The sequence below is a fragment of a genome, unplaced genomic scaffold (assembly GCF_019419815.1).
Source record: "Pyrus x bretschneideri cultivar Hongxiangsu unplaced genomic scaffold, Pyrus_bretschneideri_v1 Contig28, whole genome shotgun sequence".
NCBI lineage: Eukaryota > Viridiplantae > Streptophyta > Magnoliopsida > Rosales > Rosaceae > Pyrus > Pyrus x bretschneideri.
In genome coordinates, this window is record NW_025999590.1 from 5,328,213 (window position 1) to 5,346,561 (window position 18,349).

General features: G+C 37.5%; 3 protein-coding genes across 3 annotated transcripts; all 3 read right to left on the reverse strand.

Moving 5' to 3' along the window:
* Positions 1-1,919: 1,919 nt before the first annotated feature.
* On the reverse strand, positions 1,920-5,104 carry LOC125479139 (enoyl-CoA hydratase 2, peroxisomal). Its single transcript, XM_048588174.1, has 11 exons — positions 4,949-5,104; positions 4,746-4,768; positions 4,480-4,585; positions 4,228-4,298; positions 4,032-4,104; positions 3,701-3,740; positions 3,367-3,439; positions 3,145-3,295; positions 2,649-2,719; positions 2,223-2,396; positions 1,920-2,143 (listed from the first exon to the last, which is right to left on the reverse strand). Exons 1-11 carry the CDS (start codon positions 5,009-5,011, stop codon positions 2,056-2,058), a joined length of 933 nt encoding a protein of 310 aa, XP_048444131.1. The 5' UTR covers positions 5,012-5,104; the 3' UTR covers positions 1,920-2,055.
* Positions 5,105-6,292: 1,188 nt separating this feature from the next.
* On the reverse strand, positions 6,293-10,841 carry LOC103927221 (T-complex protein 1 subunit beta). Its single transcript, XM_048588478.1, has 12 exons — positions 10,671-10,841; positions 10,460-10,502; positions 10,311-10,367; positions 9,720-9,785; positions 9,507-9,618; positions 9,154-9,282; positions 8,967-9,038; positions 8,568-8,683; positions 8,387-8,463; positions 7,672-8,157; positions 6,845-7,160; positions 6,293-6,616 (listed from the first exon to the last, which is right to left on the reverse strand). Exons 2-12 carry the CDS (start codon positions 10,463-10,465, stop codon positions 6,470-6,472), a joined length of 1,584 nt encoding a protein of 527 aa, XP_048444435.1. The 5' UTR covers positions 10,466-10,502; positions 10,671-10,841; the 3' UTR covers positions 6,293-6,469.
* Positions 10,842-12,405: 1,564 nt separating this feature from the next.
* Positions 12,406-17,710, reverse strand: LOC125479250 (L-ascorbate oxidase homolog). The gene is made up of 8 exons (XM_048588400.1): positions 17,549-17,710; positions 17,318-17,427; positions 15,800-16,070; positions 14,330-14,432; positions 13,875-14,220; positions 13,245-13,610; positions 13,074-13,152; positions 12,406-12,929 (listed from the first exon to the last, which is right to left on the reverse strand). The coding sequence occupies exons 1-8, from the start codon at positions 17,693-17,695 to the stop codon at positions 12,717-12,719; spliced, it is 1,635 nt and encodes a 544-aa protein (XP_048444357.1). The 5' UTR covers positions 17,696-17,710; the 3' UTR covers positions 12,406-12,716.
* Between the last annotated feature and the right edge of the window lie 639 nt (positions 17,711-18,349).

Consider the following 18,349-nt stretch of genomic DNA (forward strand, 5'->3'; position numbering starts at 1 on the left):
TGAGAAATGGTGTATGAATGGTTTAGGTATTTATAGGAAAAAAATTAGAATTTTTTTTTAAAATTCGTCAAAAAAAATTAAATTAAATTCCAACTGTAACCTAACAGCAACATGACGTCAGCTGGTATGGAATGGTGAAAAGTATGTGAGAAATGGTGTATGAATGACTTAGGTATTTATAGAAAAAAAATTCTAATTTTTTTTTAAATTCGTCAAAAAAATTAAATTAAATTCCGACTGTAACCTAACAGCAGCATGACGTCAGCTAGCTGTTGCTACCTGATGTCAGGTAGTCATTGGCACTCAAATGGGCTGAGCTGGAAGGCTGGCAAAATGTCAAGCTTGACATTCTGGTGCTGGAGGGTTGGGCTATAGGGCTGGTGGGTTGGTTGCTCTTAGCTAGCCCTTTGGCCGGTTCTCCCATTTTTGGCCAAGTAGGGACCACGAGCCCTTTGGCCTAACCCTCGGTTGAGGACGATTTTTGTGTCAAGATCCTTTGACCGAATCGATTAGAGATGGCCTTATATAAGCCATGGGCGGGTTGATTAAATTACTATTATCGCCTTAGTTATTGAAGATTTTGTACGTTTTATGCTGTCTATTCCATTACACAAAAAAAACTTGCATAATACTCATTTTACCTCTTCTTCAGTGAAAATGAGACATCAGTGTTGATATTAAATACGAGGTTTTGCAAATGTGCCTATGTTCTAAGGATAGCAGTAACACTTTATTTCATTATCTGAAAAGAAAAAAAGGTACAAAATAGTTCTCACTATTTTCTTTTATTCGCTTTTGTCTTTCTTTCCTCCTCTTGCCGTGTGTTCTTATCTCTTGTATTCATGATTGTTTATAGGCAAAGTGCCTTCAACCTAACAAACCTGCCAAGCCACTTTTTTTGACAATTTTGCAATGGTATGAGTCATCCACTCAAACCAAATAATAGATGGAAGACATGTGAACATCTATATTTAGAGGCTTACAACACCTATATTGTTGTATAGATATATATAGATAGATAATTAACACTTAAAAACCATGTAAAAATTTGATTCAAGAACAAAGACTTGTAATTAAGAAATTAAAAACATATCCCTTAACCCAAGGTCCTATGTTCAGACTTCAAATTCATCCTCCTGCCACAACAACATAGAAAATTTGGTATAGATTTTCTTGTTCGTCGTCAGCCAATCAAAACTTTATTTTCCAACGTAGACCAATTGACAAGCAATAGTGGGAGAAGATGATTTGAGGACATGAACTACGGAGTACTGTTTACTTTAGGTGCAAGCCCATCGCTACGTCATATAAATTTGCCCGTCAACGTTTTAGTGATAAATAGTTCAGCAAACAATTGATTGAAATTAAAGTTTAAGGGGTAAATTGACAACGAGTTACAAGTTTAGGGGGAAGAATTTGGCATATACGTGAAAGTTAACAACACTATGTTTTCTATACCCCAACTCATGGACAAGGAGGAATTCAGATTCTCACCTGATCTCGCATTTCGAAACCAAGGGATCAAGAAATTGGACCTTTCAAGAGAGAGATAGAGAGATATGGACCCTTGATTTGTGTAAGACGACCCAATAATATGGGCTAAAGGGTTGAGTAGTTTGGATCTCTGAATCCGTCAGCTCTAGACACAGAGATTAGGAGAGAAGCTTGATTCGACAAGGAGTACGTACCGACACTATTTTTCCCTCTATCTGCAATTCTGCATCCTGCTAGTTGTGGACTCTTGCCGTCCGCGGTGGTTTGGTTTCCAACAAAAAAACAGTGCCTGCAGGGTTCTTTCAGTTCAACCAAACTTAAAGATAATCTCCTTATGCTTTCACACATCACAGAAACTTGAATAATTTGTCAACTGCACAACCTTGTTATTTACAACTATGTCCTATACACCAACACATATGAAGTAGTATGTTAAATGAAATTTTATTTAATACTAAATACACCAAGTTTTTTTTCTTATTGTTTACATTACCCATGCACGTATAAGCAGAGGGCTATCACACTTCCATAGTCCCCAAATAAAAATAAACAGAAAGTGTTCTACAGGCTCGAAGATAAACCATGTAGATCCACATAGCCAGAAAGCACCGCCCGGCTTCGTTCTTTCACCTTTGTTTGAAAAATCACCCTGCAGATTTTTACACTGACATTGTCTCAATGTGCTTCTAAATAAATCAATCACAAAGACCAATAAGAGGAAAATCTACCTTAGGCCTTCGAGCCACATTTCAGTGAGCAAAGTTTCACCAGGGTAGACATGTAACAGGAACCGGCCTGATACACACTTGACCAGGTTTGGATCTTCTCCGCAAATGCATTTCACAATTGCCCTGACTGCAAATCCAAGTGTGCACAAGCCATGCAGTATCGGCCGTGTGAACCTTTGATAATGCAGCACAAAAAAGTTAGATAAACTGAAAACTTGGGTTATGATGAAATTGGAAAATCTATGGTACACTATGCGGCCTTGAATATAAAATGAAAGCAGAATAGCTACAAGTTGTAATTTTCCTCGATCGTGAAACAAAGCTTGTTTCAAATAAAATGAACCTCCTAATGACTGTAACCCATCGCAAAATTAAAAGAAAAATCTTTAAGAAAGTCCAGCTGTTCAATTTTAGTGTGGAACTCACCCTGCAGCTTTTGCGAACATAGGATCTGAATGCAGAGGATTGTAATCTCCAGATAGCCTATATAGCAATGCCTGTAGAAGGGCATAAAGAAGTCAAATGATTATATGGAATCCCATATTCAAGGAGAACAGATAAATTGAATATCTTGTGTAACCATGTCAATTTATAATCTGAATGCATCTAAAGTATAAAATGCACATCTTCGTCACTCACAAAGATGAATATACTTTTTTGTATACAATCATCAAAAATCATGTGCATCTTAAAGAAATATTATTTTAGTTTGGAAGCAAGCACAAGCCATTTATAGCTGCCTATTGGTCATTGTAAGCACCAATTGGGAATTAGGTTGACAATGAAGGAGCGACTAAAAGACTTGAAACATAGCTTTGGTAGAACTTGACGACTCTTAATTCTGCAGGAAAAAGTACCGCCTAACTCTTTACATGAGACAGTGACTTTACTTTTTGCAAATAACGAAATAAATGCTACTTGCCTGAGATGGCTGTGTACAATCTTCATACACTGCAAAAGGTTGACCTTTTGGGGTTGTCACAGATGCAACCTGGTCTTTTGGATAGGTTGAATATGAATACCGCTGGGATGATTTTGAGAAGCCACCAGCACCTCGCAGAAAAACGGTCGACCTGGAAAGAAACACCCCATCTATGTCAATTGCTTGACAATATTAGATCATCTATTTCAAATGAGTACTCACCGATTCATGCAATACAGTACACCAGAATCTTTGTCGTAACTTTTTGTTTCAATCTCGAGAATAGCAGCTTTACCTGTAAATCAACAGCAACAATTTGCTAATTATGGCCTTACTATTAAAAAAGAATTTTTAAAAAATGAACAGTACAACTTATTTTGGACCTTCGTTTAAGAGATGTGAGCCTTCAAGCAATATATACACATCAAACTGATACACATACATCTTACTTATGTTTCAATATTAATAAACCTTTTAAGTCAAACTTCCTTGTACTCGTATGCAGATGATTCTGCAAGTTAAAGAAATAATAATACTTCTACTGATAGATACAAACCTTTATCATGGAGTCCAGCAAGAGTCACAGTATTTTTTAACTGCATAAAACAACATAACATGGAGCTTAACAAAACCAATAAAAAAGACTCCTACCAAGGCAATCGCTGAAAGATCGATCAAGATATAAACTATCAACTTTGAATGTTATAAAAGCAAGGTACTTAATAAAAATTGTTGAATTGGAGGCAGACAATCTCCCTTTACTTAAACCAGTTATTCCATATGCTGGTAAAAAAGTTAAACTAATTCTATGTAAAGAAACCAACTACTGCATATTCAGGCATAACACGAACTATGTATCATATATATCTTGTTTTCAAAGGCCTCACAACAGCACTTGAAGGCAGTGGCTTGTACAGTTCTATGTATTGTTGTCCATGCAGCAAGAGTTGCGGATCATATCTGGCGGCAACAAAAACCAGAAATTCCAGTTTGCTTCTCGTCAAGGCAATGTAAATTCAAGCAAGAACTCAGAAAGTATTTTACTCATGAAATATGTAAGGGGATCTTATCACTGATACTTACTGCAACCCTGGAAGACCAGCACCACCTGGCAGAGATCCGAGCGAGAATAGAGCAGAAAACGTCGGCAAGACCTACCGAAAACAGCAACATTCATTTACGCTACGCAAAATGCATATGTTATGTAAAACACACAAGCATACACGCACCTCACAGCAACGTGTTTTTACAATTTACTCAACGTATTGTGCTAAACAAAACAAATCAAATCATGATTTAGCGAAAGCAAAATCGAATGAATTATTAACACCGCACCTGGATGAAATTCTGGCCCTTTTCATGATAAACATATTTCAGTTGGTCGACATCCACGGCATCCCGAGCGCAAGCTCCAATGCCCAACGCATACAGCGCGACATCTCTGCCGAGTTATAAAACATCAGCACAGGCAGTAAGCAAGTAATTAAGCGGCGTTAATTGAGAATTATATATGAATTTAATTATTTAAAAAAAAAAAAAAAAAAAAAAAAAAAAAAAAAAGGAGCTTTCGGAATTGCTGTAATGGAAGTGCTTAAGCTTACCTCTCGGAGTAGGTGTACGTGCGCTGAAGTCCCCATAAAAATATGCGCGCGCAACAAAAAGAGGAAGCAAAACGAAGTTATGAGAAAACGAGATCAGAGAGGTAGGCTTAGTGGATCGCAATCCAAAGAACTACCAGAAAACAAGATTAATTGCAGCGCTGAGAGGTACAGAAACAAGCAATTAAACAAGGCGCGAAAAGCACCTCGGGGAATTTGTGAGATTCGATACGAGCGGGATCGAACTCGGACGACGCATCGGACGCCATATCAACGCTCTTTGTTTCTGCTGTGAATTCTGAGTACGCTTGGAATGGGATGATGGAAGGGGTAGATAATGGTCAGAAGAACTGCAAGTCAGCGAGGGAGGTCGCAAAATGTTGGCACGCGTACCTATTCCCATTTAATAATGTCCAAATATTCACTACTATTATTAAGGTCTCGTTTGGAACGACGTATTACACGCCAAACAGGCGATTTAATAATGTATTATCATCTCGGTCTGACTATGTTCTGGTGTGATAAAAGATTGCATCACTTCCGACTAATTAAAACAAGGGTCATTAGCTAAAAGTAGACATGTTTTTGACATTTGATTGTGCTTCTGATCATATTCTAAAAATAGCTGTGCTTTTTCTTATGACTAAGTCTATATTGCCCTTTATTCGTTTTTTTATTTGTCCACATATCCTTCATTGATGTTAAACCACAAAGAACGCACCACCACCTTAAAGACACCCGACATTCTCAACTTCATTCTCATATCCATTTTTCGGTTGCTACGCCTTGACTAATTAAATTTGGAGGAGTGAAGAACATTTGAAACACCATGGAAGTGGTTGAGCAAGCTTCAACGCTCGAACACCATGTTTTGATATTTGTAAATACATCACTTAAAGATATGTGTGATTTCAATGCTACGTCTAACTCAATGTTATGGGTGTTTTAACATTAAATTTGATTTCTACAGTTATGTATATCTTCTCTTTTCATTCTGTATCATTAGTGCTACATAGTATTGAAAAAATTACAAGTTCGATACTTAATTATGACTTAACTTCATATACTTCATATTTTTACTCCGTTAAAGCAGAATATTATATACTATAAAATAAAAAATGAAAAAAATACAATTATCTTTCCACACTCGACTTAAAAATGTTATCCTACAAACTTTCCGGTTAACCCTGAAAAGATGTTGGCTGTAGAAGGAAAATTGTTAAGAAAATAATCAAAACAAAGAAAACCCAACCACGTTTTACCCGTAAACGATATTGGGTGTAAAAAGAAAATTGTTGTGAAAAAAATCACAACAGAGAAAACCACCTCCTACCTCGGCAACAACCGCAAATTCCGTGGTGGTCCGAGCTACCAAACATGGGGACTACTTTTACCAGTGTCCATTGAGGACAACCACGAATTGATGAATTGGAGTGGTTGGGAATAAAGACAGCGGGTGTCCGCGATACAACCACCGGAGAGGGTGGAGGCTGCTGTCGGGTGGAATTAACAACATAAATCAGTAGCCCAAACGAGATGACCAGACCAAATAAGAAACATCCACTCAAAATAAATTCAAATTAAGTCCTCAGTTACAGTCCCGACGATATCGAAAACCCATTCTTCCAAAATTTTGTTTCGATCCCATCTAACAATAACATCAACATACAAAACCACATATTGCCAGGCAAAAGAGCAGACATCAAAATACATCTGTTTCTGGCAAATCACATTCTATCTTCTCTCTTCCGTGGTGCACAGGTGATGATCTCATCAACTCTAAGAATCATCTCCGCAGCCTCTGTTGCAGACAGCAGCACGGCCTGCTTAACTTTAAACGCTTCTGATATCCCTCGTTCCGCCATGTCTCCTACCTGTCACAATGTTAAAAAAAATGCCACCCGTCAAATCACCATGAGAGTTCAGACACTCGACAAGTAATTACTCCCCATTAACATGTAATGCTTCGCTTTGCATGAGAGATGACAGTATCACGTAATGGATACGGCATTCCAAAGCTGAGGTCAAACACCATGCTCAATATACTAAAGAAATGTCATACATCTATGATTTTGTTCATTTCTTTTCGTTCCGGTACTTACTGTTCCAGAGATGACATCAATGCCGGAAGTGCATCCTTCTTTCTGGTGCTCCGCACGTAGCTTTGCAATCAATTCAGCACTGTCCAAACCAGCATTGTCAGCAATGATAGTAGGAATGGCCAAGAGTGCCCGCGAGAAAGCTTCAATAGCATGAGATTTCTTTCCAGGCGTTTTCCTGGCCAGCTCATCAACTTCCTTTGCCATTATCATCTCAGGCCATCCACCACCAAGCAAAACTCTGCTGTCATTGACCGTCTGAGACAGAACGCACAAGGCATCATGCAGAGACCTTTCAGCCTCGTCAAGCACGTGATGGCTGCCAAAGTACAAACATATCATAGCATCATCCAACTAAAAGTAAACCAATTTTAACTCCAGGGCCAGAACAACTGCTTCCTACATCTTTTTGAGGAATACTTTATATGTAAATCCTAATTCTAGGTGCTACAAGGAATATCCACAAGTGGGAAGAAAGGGCAATACAAGCGGACAAGAGTTGCTGTTTCCAATCAGCTAATAACAAAACTGTCAGCCAACACAAGCCACAAAAGTAATACCTGCATACATAATTTCTGGTATTCCAAAAGGCATATGAGTCCGACAGACTCTCAGCCAGTTTAACTATGGCCGCAAATAAGATAAGCTAAACATGTATGGTACTCCATTTCATATATTAACTCTCACATTACATATACTATATCTCCCCCCACCACCCCACCAAACACACACACACACAAAAGCGGTTAGAATTACATCCGTGTGGGCACAGTAATATTAGCCAGTGCAGAATTGAAATAGAAGAAAACAAAATGTAAATGCAAAAATACCTTGCGCCTCTCAGCACTATTGTGCAAGCCTGACCCAGTTCAACTCCAGAAAAGTGGATCAACTTGTCCTCACCAATCATAATTTCCTCAATCAGCTTGCAGTGCCCAAGCTTAACGGACTCTGGGTTATCAAAGGTTGATGCAATTTCACCACCAGTAACTAAGGCCAAACGCTCAATGCCATCAAAATCAGCATGCTCAATTGCAAGTATTCCAGCATCTGCAAAGAGTTCTTCTGGGAAATTGTAGATCAACTGTCTGTTAACAAAACAGTTAATTCCGTGACCTATGATCTTCTGAACTTTTTCTCTCATTTTATCTTTCTCAGCCCCTTCAATTTCAGCAACTTTCGCCATTGAGTCAACACGAACACGAGCCCCATAAATCTTCACTTTGTCTGTGTCCATTGCTGTATTTGCAACCAAAATGTTTGCATTCTCTATGCGCTTCGGCTGACCAAGACCTATTTTCTTGTCAAGAATAAATCTGAACAATAAAAACAGAAGTATGGAAGAGGTCACACAAGAGTAAATAAGAAATCAACATGCATAACCAAAAAAAAAAAAAAACAAAAAGAAATTCACAGCCCATATCAGCTATGCAGATAATTGATGACAAGGAACAGAAATCTCCAACACTGCATAATAGAATTTCCAAAATTGACGAAATTGGCAGTAAAAATAACATAAGCTCAAAAGTTCATTTTCTTTCTTACCCTTCATCTAAAAATGAGTCTATAAGTGATCCACCGGGCTTCTTTATAATTTGGATGGCCTCTAAGTTGGTGCTCCCCTGCCATTGCAAACAGCTTGTGAAAAAACATGAAGACTAAAGAAAAAGAAATGTTTTCAACACTCACATTGAACCTTAACTACCAAACGTTAAGTTACAATCACCTTTAGGCGCATCACAGCATCAACTGCTAGCTGTGCAAAATGTTCCTTATCCTGAGAAAGAATTTTGGAGCTCAAAGTAGTCATTGCGATCTTCATTAGGTCTGACTTAAATTTCTCTGCAAAATTCAGTGATGCCTCCTTCATTTAGTTACAGTTGTGCAAGGCAAAGATAATGAAAGCATAGCTAATCCATTCAAAAGCTCCAACCTCAGAAAGCACCATGCATAATGATCAAGCCCATCAAATTCATTAACTGAACATCATGTGACTAGAATAACTCATATCAACAGCTACTAAATGAATGTTGATCCCTAAAGTCATATAATTGATGAATGGTACAGAAGCAACTGAAGTCAAAATAAAGCAATTAAATTCAAAATAATAGTCAGTAGTGAATACCAGAATCAGCCTTGTTATCCACAACCTTATGCAACAAAGCATCACGAGCACATTCAGCTGCCATCCGATAACCTAAACAATCAAACTGACAGCATTACTAACTCCAAAGTCACATGGTACCACATAAACAACAACAGAACAGAGCAACAAAACTAGTGAGAGGTGTTTGCAGAAACTTCAGACAAACCTGAAATGATTGTCATTGGGTGAATCTTTGATGCAACCAGCTTTTCAGCCTCCCTTAAGAGTTCCCCCGCCAAAACAACAACAGAAGTTGTCCCATCACCAACTTCATCATCTTGAACTTTTGAAATATCTGACTCTTGTATTAAGGATCATTGCAAAATGTGAGTAAGATCTATCTCTACCCCTCCCATACACTTTCAGTACTTGAAGATCACAGATAACTTGCCAACAACAGTTTTGACCAAGTAGATATACATATACGTAAAATGATAACTAAAATGGAAAAACATGTTGTAACCTGTAATAATCAGTGTGAACAACAGTCACAAATTCAAAATGCAATTGCAAGGATACCGACAAGAACTTTGGCAGCTGCATTGTCAATATGCAGGGACTTTAAGATGGTGGCCCCATCATTAGTAACAGTAACCTCATGACCTCTTCCTGTTGATTGAAGAATTTTATCCTGTCCAAATATATTAATAAGAAAGTGATTTAACACAAGTAGGAAACCGTTGTATACGCACAAGTGTCTATTAGTTTGGCAACAGAGTAAGAGACACCAACCATTCCCTTTGGTCCCAAGGTCGTCTTTACCAAGTCAGCAATTGCCATTGCACCCACAAATGAAGCCTTAAACAATACAAATTATAGATAAGTAGTAAGCATGAGGGATACATCAAATTTTAGCTAGCCATATTGATTTGACATGTGAATAGACAAAAAGAGATTAAAATCCCCTAACATACACCGCCCTACACTATTATACACCAACAAATTTCCAATATAATCTGGAACGGTCAAAAATTCCAGAAAGCCTTGCGAACACAATTAATTATTGCAAATGAAAGATTATTTGAACACCTCAATTTTTATACAAAATCCACACTAATTCCTCCAAAAAAAAAAAGTTTGGAAAACATTTTGTCAAAACCGAAAAATCACAGCATTTGAACGAATGCTGTGATTCAACTCCAGAATATTAACCAACAACATTTCATTTCTACTATTTTGTAACAAACGTTGCCTTTCGGGAAACTAAATCGTTCCATCATAAGCATAAAATCAATTTCAATAGGCAAATGAACTGTCAACCCTAACATAAATAACATTTGTTTACTACAAACACACGTTCAAAGCACAGTGCAGAAAACTCACCAGTCTGGCACGCTCTCCTTTCTCCTCACTAGCTTCATCTTTGAAAATTCTTTCCACCTATCGCATTCGTCAATCAAATCAAATCAAACAAAAAAAAAGGAAATCTGAAAAATAAAATGTCAATAATCAAACTCTAAACATTTGCATACCGCCATGGAATCGAGATATCAAACGACTTCGCCTGAAGAAAATCTGTGAGATTTTACAAAACAAAGTTAAATAATACGGCAACAAAATCCGAACACGCAAATCACAAGGAAATGAGAGAAGAGAGGAAAGTTAAAGGAAATAAAATCTCAAGTCTGGTAAAACCCTAAACCTCAAAATCTTACGAAACGGAAACCGTGATTGAGAAACTACCTGATCTTACAGAAGAGAAAGTGAAGACGGAGACGGTGAACGGAGAATCGAAGACTCTAGATCCCGCCCAAACTAACTGGTTTCGGCGTCGAGGGTTTTAAGACTCTGAACCGGCAGCACTGGAGTAAAACAGAAGTAGTGAGAAGAACCGGATGTGTAGCCTCCTCTAGGTTGCTCCATTTTTTAAAATGTGATGCATCAGAACAAGGGCTATGGAACGAACGGTTGGATTGAAAGGGGAGGGTGGGCCAGCGTGATTTCTAGCCGGTGATTTGAAATGATAAGTACCAAATGCCCTAGCGAGTTATATATAAGGTCGCACGGGAACTCTTTATGTAGTCGCGCGAAGTCGCAGGAAGGCCCTATTGCTGTTCTCTTATTGGCTTTTTCTTCCTTAATTTGGTTTACAATAAACACACACTTTTAATTTAGTTTTGATCTTACTTAAAACTTTCAATTTGTGCCAATTTGCTGTTGGTAATTTTATCATTAATTTGTCCAATTAAAAGTTTATTTTAATCTATTTGGTATATTTAATATTTTTAAATTCAATTTAGATGTGTAAGTTTCAATTCTTAATTTTTTCTCACTACTCAGTTAGCCTAGCGCCTAGTCATATTAGGCGGATTTAAGTAAATATATTATATTTTATGTAAATAAGTGTCCGTTTATACTTAAAATATATATAATTTAATCATAAATTACAAAATAGAATGACATATATATATTATGAAATATTGGAACATAATAAAAATATGGGGAACAAGCATATAATATACGTTCATTTAAATATTCAACAAATCTCTTACAATTAATTGAAAAAAATAAAAAGTAAAATTAAAGTTATCTATTTTATGTCTAAGTGAGTTGCAAACTAGGCGGATCTGGGCGGGCTAGGCGGGCGCCACAGTAGGTATAGACATCCTTTCTTAATTTTCAAACGCCTAGACATTAATAGGGGCGGTGGCCAACTGTTTAGCGTCTAGGCGGCGCCAATTTGGAATTTTTAGAACAATGCTAAAAACTCAAGTATTTACTAATATTCCTTATGAGTGTAGCATTTTTTTTTGGTAATCCTATGAATATAGCATTTGTTAATGTGGACATTGCTATACTTTATGAAATTAATTCAAAATTGTGACAAAATTATTCGGCAATGTGGAATAAGGCCTCAAGTTTATGTGGACATTGCTAAAAACTCGACACAAGGCATCGGCGTAGATAATAAAATAGGGGGTCAAGCACTACAACTACAAATCTCATTGAACAATACAAAAAAAAAAAAAAAAAAAAAAAAAATCTCATTAAACAAAGTTGTTGAATCATTTGGTCAAGTTGTACTTGATCTTTTTCTTGTTGGAGCAATCTCATGAACAAAGTAGCATGATACAAGGTAGATGTGAATAGGTCAATTGATCGAGAGAATTTTTACTTCTTTGCACTTAAAATTGGACTTCCTACTCATAAATTAGACGAGTTTATCTTCTTGTTAAAAGAAGAAGGAATTGTTAGACCAGTTTATCTTCCTACTCACTTTTAGGCACCAGATAATATAGTACTTCTTGTAGGAAGCACTTCAAATGTTTTTCTAAGATCCACTTGAATTTTTACTAGAAATTGATTTTAAAAACATTTTCAGCAAAAATTCTTTCATTTATTTTAAAAACACTTTCAAACGATCTCAATATTATGTACACAGCAAAATATATAATAACAGAAAACTAGTGGGTAGAGATGATCGAGAAACAACTTGAGGACAGGAGGGTCACCCAACCTTATCATAATTATACGAAGCCTGGTGCAATAACAAAAGGAATACAATCAATCTGCTCTAGGAAAGAATTAATGTGACCTCGAGCTGAGGTCTTTGACAATTCCGATCATGCTGCATAAATATATGTCGTAATCAAACGGCACCGCAGAAAAATCAAATAAGAAGCAACAGTTGAGTTAACTGTTGTTCTATCTTAACCAGATAAGCTAAAACTCGATCGCAGAGGCCCTTCACTCGCTCGCACTCTGCTGGCATAGCCCTTAAGTTAGAGTTTAGAGGGGTCGTGTGCGCTGGCCGCTTGCTTTGCCACATAGCCGAGCATTCCTTGGAATGGGGAATTCATCCCTAAGTGAAGTGGATGAAGTATAAACACGCAGATATAATTGTTGTCCAAGGTACTGTCGTGCCCAAAATTCTGTCCTCAAGTTCCACATTCCCACGTTATCAAGCGCAATGTGGATAGCCGTCCACGATTTGGGATACACCTGCATTCACCGTGTTCTATAAATTAACCATATGTATATACCTATGTTACTGCTTGTTTGTTTTTGTTTTTGTTTTTCTCTTCATTGTCGTAGCTGTTATAATGTGAGCATCAAATGCAAATGTAACGAGGAGTAATTATATACCTGAGTGGTGCAACGTGAAACCGCATCTCGGAGATTGTACGCATCCCTGCTAGCAGTTGTCCACTGGCCTCCATCCATACTGCAAATATTTGACAAGCAATTTTGAATTATTTATCAAGATAGGCTGGATTGAGTTAAAAGCATATGGAGCTGATAATTGAGTATGCTTACCCAACAACAAAGAAAGAGTAACCATCAAGATGCCAGCTTTGAATGATATCTTCGTTGTTTTGGAACACAATCTCGACGAATGTTCTAAAATCAGCACCCAAAACTGAGGTGTCAAGATACAATCCTCCACCAGTAGGCTTGTCGGAGATGCTTCCAACACGGAAAACTCCTCCAATTTTGAAGTAGTCCGCAAGCTTCAGGGGAGTGTCCGCTGGAACAAATGACACACTGTTCACTCCATATCTTTGCTTCCCATTCACTTGACCAGCAGAGTTTTCTAGCACGTAAGTTTTGGTTAAGTTGATCATTCCATAGTGGTATGAGCCCTGTGGGTTCGGCCTTGGTCCACTTGCTGTAAGATTAGTCCTGAAATAACATACATGCGTAAAATTCAATTAGCTAGGACGTTATACATGATCGATGAACTTGAAGTGTAGATTTAATTATGAATGAATATTGCATATTGTTTTGGCTTAAAACATAAACTCGTTTGGTGGCTAGGACTAGAGTTGAACGAAAGCTCTACATAGAACTTGTAAGACGTAACACGTTTCAACATTTATAAGTTCATCGAGTAGTTGTCAGGATATTAGTCCAATTTGATTGAAATAGTCTGAAATGAGAAAGTACCTGATAGAGCGGGCTTGGTTCAAAGACCAGTCGACTTGGATGGTAGGTCCGCCAGGGGGTGGGCCAGAGACTGCGCCAGCAGAGTTGGCGTAATGGACAGTGCCGGTTGTGGTGAGGATTGGAGAGGTGAAACGAGAGGAAGCTACAACATAGTAGTCTTGTCCGGGCTGATCAGCTGTTACAAGAACGGAGTAAGATTGGCCAACATGTACATCAAGGGATGAGTAGGTAGTTTGGAGGGTGTGTGTTCCCTCTACTTCTACCAGCTTCATTTTGTGGTTTTGAATGCGGAAGTTGAGGGAATTTTGCAACCCAACATTTGAAATTCGCAGCCTGTACGTTTTTCCTGCAATGAGATACAGTAATAAATATACACCATTAACAATCTAAGGAAGATAAATGTAGGATGGTTGTGATTGCAAAAGTTGATATCAAGAATAAATTTGAAGGCACACCTTGTTCGAAATTAAGAGAAAATCCACCGGGACCGCGACCGTTGATAAGGATTCCATCAGGAGAAGGTAGCTTCTTACCACGGTCCAGATGAGCCTTCAAGGTCTGTACAAGACAAATAAAATTATCAACATTGATAAATTAACAAAGCAATCAAAGCTAATCAAGGTTGTTCTAGAGATAGACGTGAATGTAGTCGCATTGACTTGACCCGATATGTTTTTTTGTGCACTAGAGTTCGATATTTTTCCGCAATTTAAATAGTATAAAGTAAAATATTTGCTTGCATCAGAAAATTCTCCGGCTACTGAGATATGGTTTCAGAGATGAACTGTTTGGCTTTATTAGCTTCGGTCACATGTGAGGTAGATAATGGGAGTGAACCACAACACAATAAAACAATGCGCAACAAGTTACAAGATTAGGGGAAAACTGGGTGACTAAATGGGCGAATTGGAGTGGGCAGATGAAGAAGGCGACACGCCCAACACTGCGTCTGTGGTCCAACACATACACACACACACTTACCCACAGGCCCGCAGACCAACAAGGGTTACCACGATTTCGATAAGGTGGTGCTATCAATATACGATTTTTTACACCCTCTTCATTAATTCTAAAAACTGAGAGAGAGAGAGAGAGAGAGAGAGAGAGAGAGAGAGGTAGATGAAAGATAAAAAGAAATGTGTAAATAGTCTGTAGAGCGCTAGTTCCCTTAGTAATCCTATTAGAAGTCGTCTCTTATTTATCTTTACATTATAATAATTTTATGAACATCAATACTCACTAATTCTTAGGTTAACGACTAAAACTTTAATGGCTTGAAATTCAAAAATTGTTAATCTAATTTTCTTTTTCTAAAGAAACCAGTTGCAAAAATTGCTTTAGATTTTTTTTTTCTTTCACAAAAAATTGCTTTCGAGTGGAAATAAACTTATAGCTCAATTTAGAGCATTCATTCATGTATTTGAAGTCTTGTGTTCAAATTTGTTGATAATTTAGTGTAAATTATTTTATAGTTTGTAAGAGAAAAAAAAAAAAAAAGAATAAAAGCGCAAAACGAACTGTTTTACCGAGGTGGTAGGATTCTCTTCTAACCTAATCTCTCTTCCCTCCCTCCCCTCCTATTTAGGAACGTCAACGTCTTATTTTGAATTTTTAAAGAGAGAAAAGACAAAAAAGAGTGAGAGAAAAGGAGGAATGGGAAGAAAAATAAGGGGAAGAGAATCCTGCCAAGACAGGATAACAGACGTCAAACAGGTCCAGTGGTCTAGCTACAGAAAAGTAAACGATAACATGCTAACGACATAAGCGCTTTATGATTTTTGTTTGTTTTCTTTCCTTCCGAAATGCCGGAAAACTTCAGATCAAACCAAAAAAGGTGGGAAAATGTATGTGACTAGGAACACGGGTAAATGAACTGTGTGTGATTTTAGTGGAGAAAGTAAAAAGGAGTGGAAAATAGGATTTACCGTGTGATTAGACTTGTACCAATCGCCAATAAGAACAGTGTAATCACCGTCAGGGTCGGGGAAAGGGACGGGAATTCTGGGCCTGCTGAGAATTCGGATGCCTCCGAAGCCGCCGGCAGCCTTGTGGAAATCGAGTGACGGGAAGTAGTAGAAACTTCCGATTTGGTCCTTGACTTGGAGAATGTAGGTGAAGTTCCTCCCCGGTGGAATTGGGCAGGTTGTTCCGTACACTCCGTCCTCATATGAATTCCTTCTTTGCTGGATTCCGTTCCTATTTTTACAAAACCAAATTAAATAAAATATTAATTCGTTAAATAACCTCCTGCTTCCTTTAACAAGAATTGATTAATTGACTGGATTTCTTTTAATATATTTCATTAATGGATGACTTTAGGTTTATTTTTAGAGTATCGAAAACACAATCTGATACATCAAATATAATACTACAGTTGATTGAAAACTTGAAAAAGAAAATTTTCATCCAATTTATTATAACACTTAATGTACCAGATCATATTTCCGAACAAACTAAAAGATTTCTCATTATGAGAGATTTTTCAAGAAAAAGAAACAAGTAGCTAGGGTCCCAAAGGACAATTAATTTTCTACTCGTTCTTGGTCCTTTTCAAGGAAAATTAAGTCAACAAACTTAAAAAATCGTAGCTTAATTTATTAAGATGCTAAAAAAATTCTTAGAAAAAAAAGGAAAAAATTGGGCACCCTACTGAATAAAAGTTTGTATCGTGCAAGTCGTTCTCAAACAAATCAATAATGGTAGGGGAAACAAACATCAAAAATCAAAATAAGGGTAATGTTGGTTAACAAGAAATAAATGATTAAGCTCAGCCACAGCCGTCGCTTATTTAGAGACAAACCGAGTCATATTTTCTAGGATTTTTAATGAAAAGTTTTCGATACTGTTCACCTTAACGAAAAAGCACATTTTTATACTAAAAAATCAATCCTGATACTATTTATTTTATTTTTTATTTTACCCTTACCATTAAAATTCAAAATTTTCAATTTTTTTTCATTAGTTTCCTTGTTTTCTAATATCTACATATACATATAGAAAGCTCAGCTGGGGTGGTCGTAGTCGTCGTCAGTACTATATCTGATTGTTCCATTCCATGCCTTCCCTCCAACAACTGCAATCAACATGCCCAACTGAACCCGTCCAAAACTCTAACCGTACCTCACTTACCCAGATCTAAACTCAAAACTCAAAACTCAAAAAAATAAAAATAAAAGATATAATACTAGTCTGAAAAGAACAAGGGCGTCAGAGAAGTACGTGCAGTGCAGCACTAGTATGAATCCAAAAAAAAAAAAAAAAAAAAAAAAAAATCAAAGGCTTAAAATAGTTTAAGAAAGAATAAACTGGGCAATCTTGTCATTTTAATTCCAATATATGCCAAATAACTAATAAAATATTAATGTAGTACAATCTTTGGCTTTGCAATTTGCCCTAACTAATCAGAGAACCAGAGAGAGAGAGAGAGAGGGTGGAGTGAGTACCAGGAGAGGAGGAAAGGCTCGTCCAAGCTGTTGAAGACGTTGATGATGAGATTGTCATTGGTGACGGAGTGGATGTCTGGCCCCGGGAACTGTCCATTTATCAGTATTCCCTGAAAATCCCACACATCGGAATCCCATTCATTTCAATCAGATCGGATGAATAAGATACTGATTTGAATCAACGTATAAAAACAATGCGAGAAATAAAATAACTAGATTTGGATGAGAAACCTTTTGGCGGACACCGAGAGGGTAAATGTCGCCGTAAGTGACATTCCATTCGAAGAATCTGTAGGGATCTTCAGCGACGGCTATGGAGAAGAGAGCGGCGAGACATAGCAGTGCCGAAATCGCACCTCCCGCTCCGTTTACCCGCATTTTAGTTATGCGTACGGCAGTCTAATTAGCTCCGATTAAGCTGACAACTGACTGAGAGATTTTGAAGGCGTTGGGATGGGCTGAAATTGGAACAATAAGAGAGAAGCAGAGCTGCGGATGGTGACTTTGGAAGGGAGGAGGAATGGCACCTGTATATATATTTAAGTGCGGTACAGAGTCTCACAGGAAAGGGATGCCGTGTAATGCAGCCTAGCCGCAAAGATAATGAGGGAAAGTTAATAAAAAATGATATTTTATTTGGAATGAAAAAAAATATGGAAAGAAAATAAAATGGCGGTGCATGTCGTGTCGGTGGTGTTTTTTCTACTTATTTGTTTATAATTGAAATTGAATTATGAAGTTAATGAGTGAATAAATTGGGAGTCTGAATTGTGTGTCTGCCACATGGGTTGGCTGTGTGTGAGTGTGGAGGCGGGCGTGGAGGTGGAGGTGGTGGTGGTGGGGTGGTAGTTTCGTTTTGGCGCCATCCCAAGACCAAGGAGAATGCATGTGAGTAAATGTGATTAGTTTTAAACTTATCCCTCATCACTCACTGATTAGTCAAGTCAACCATTTTCCAATCAAATCTGATCTGCCATTTGCCATATAATTTTAGAGAAGTGTTATTGACATTACAAAACTAAAAAGTTTGAA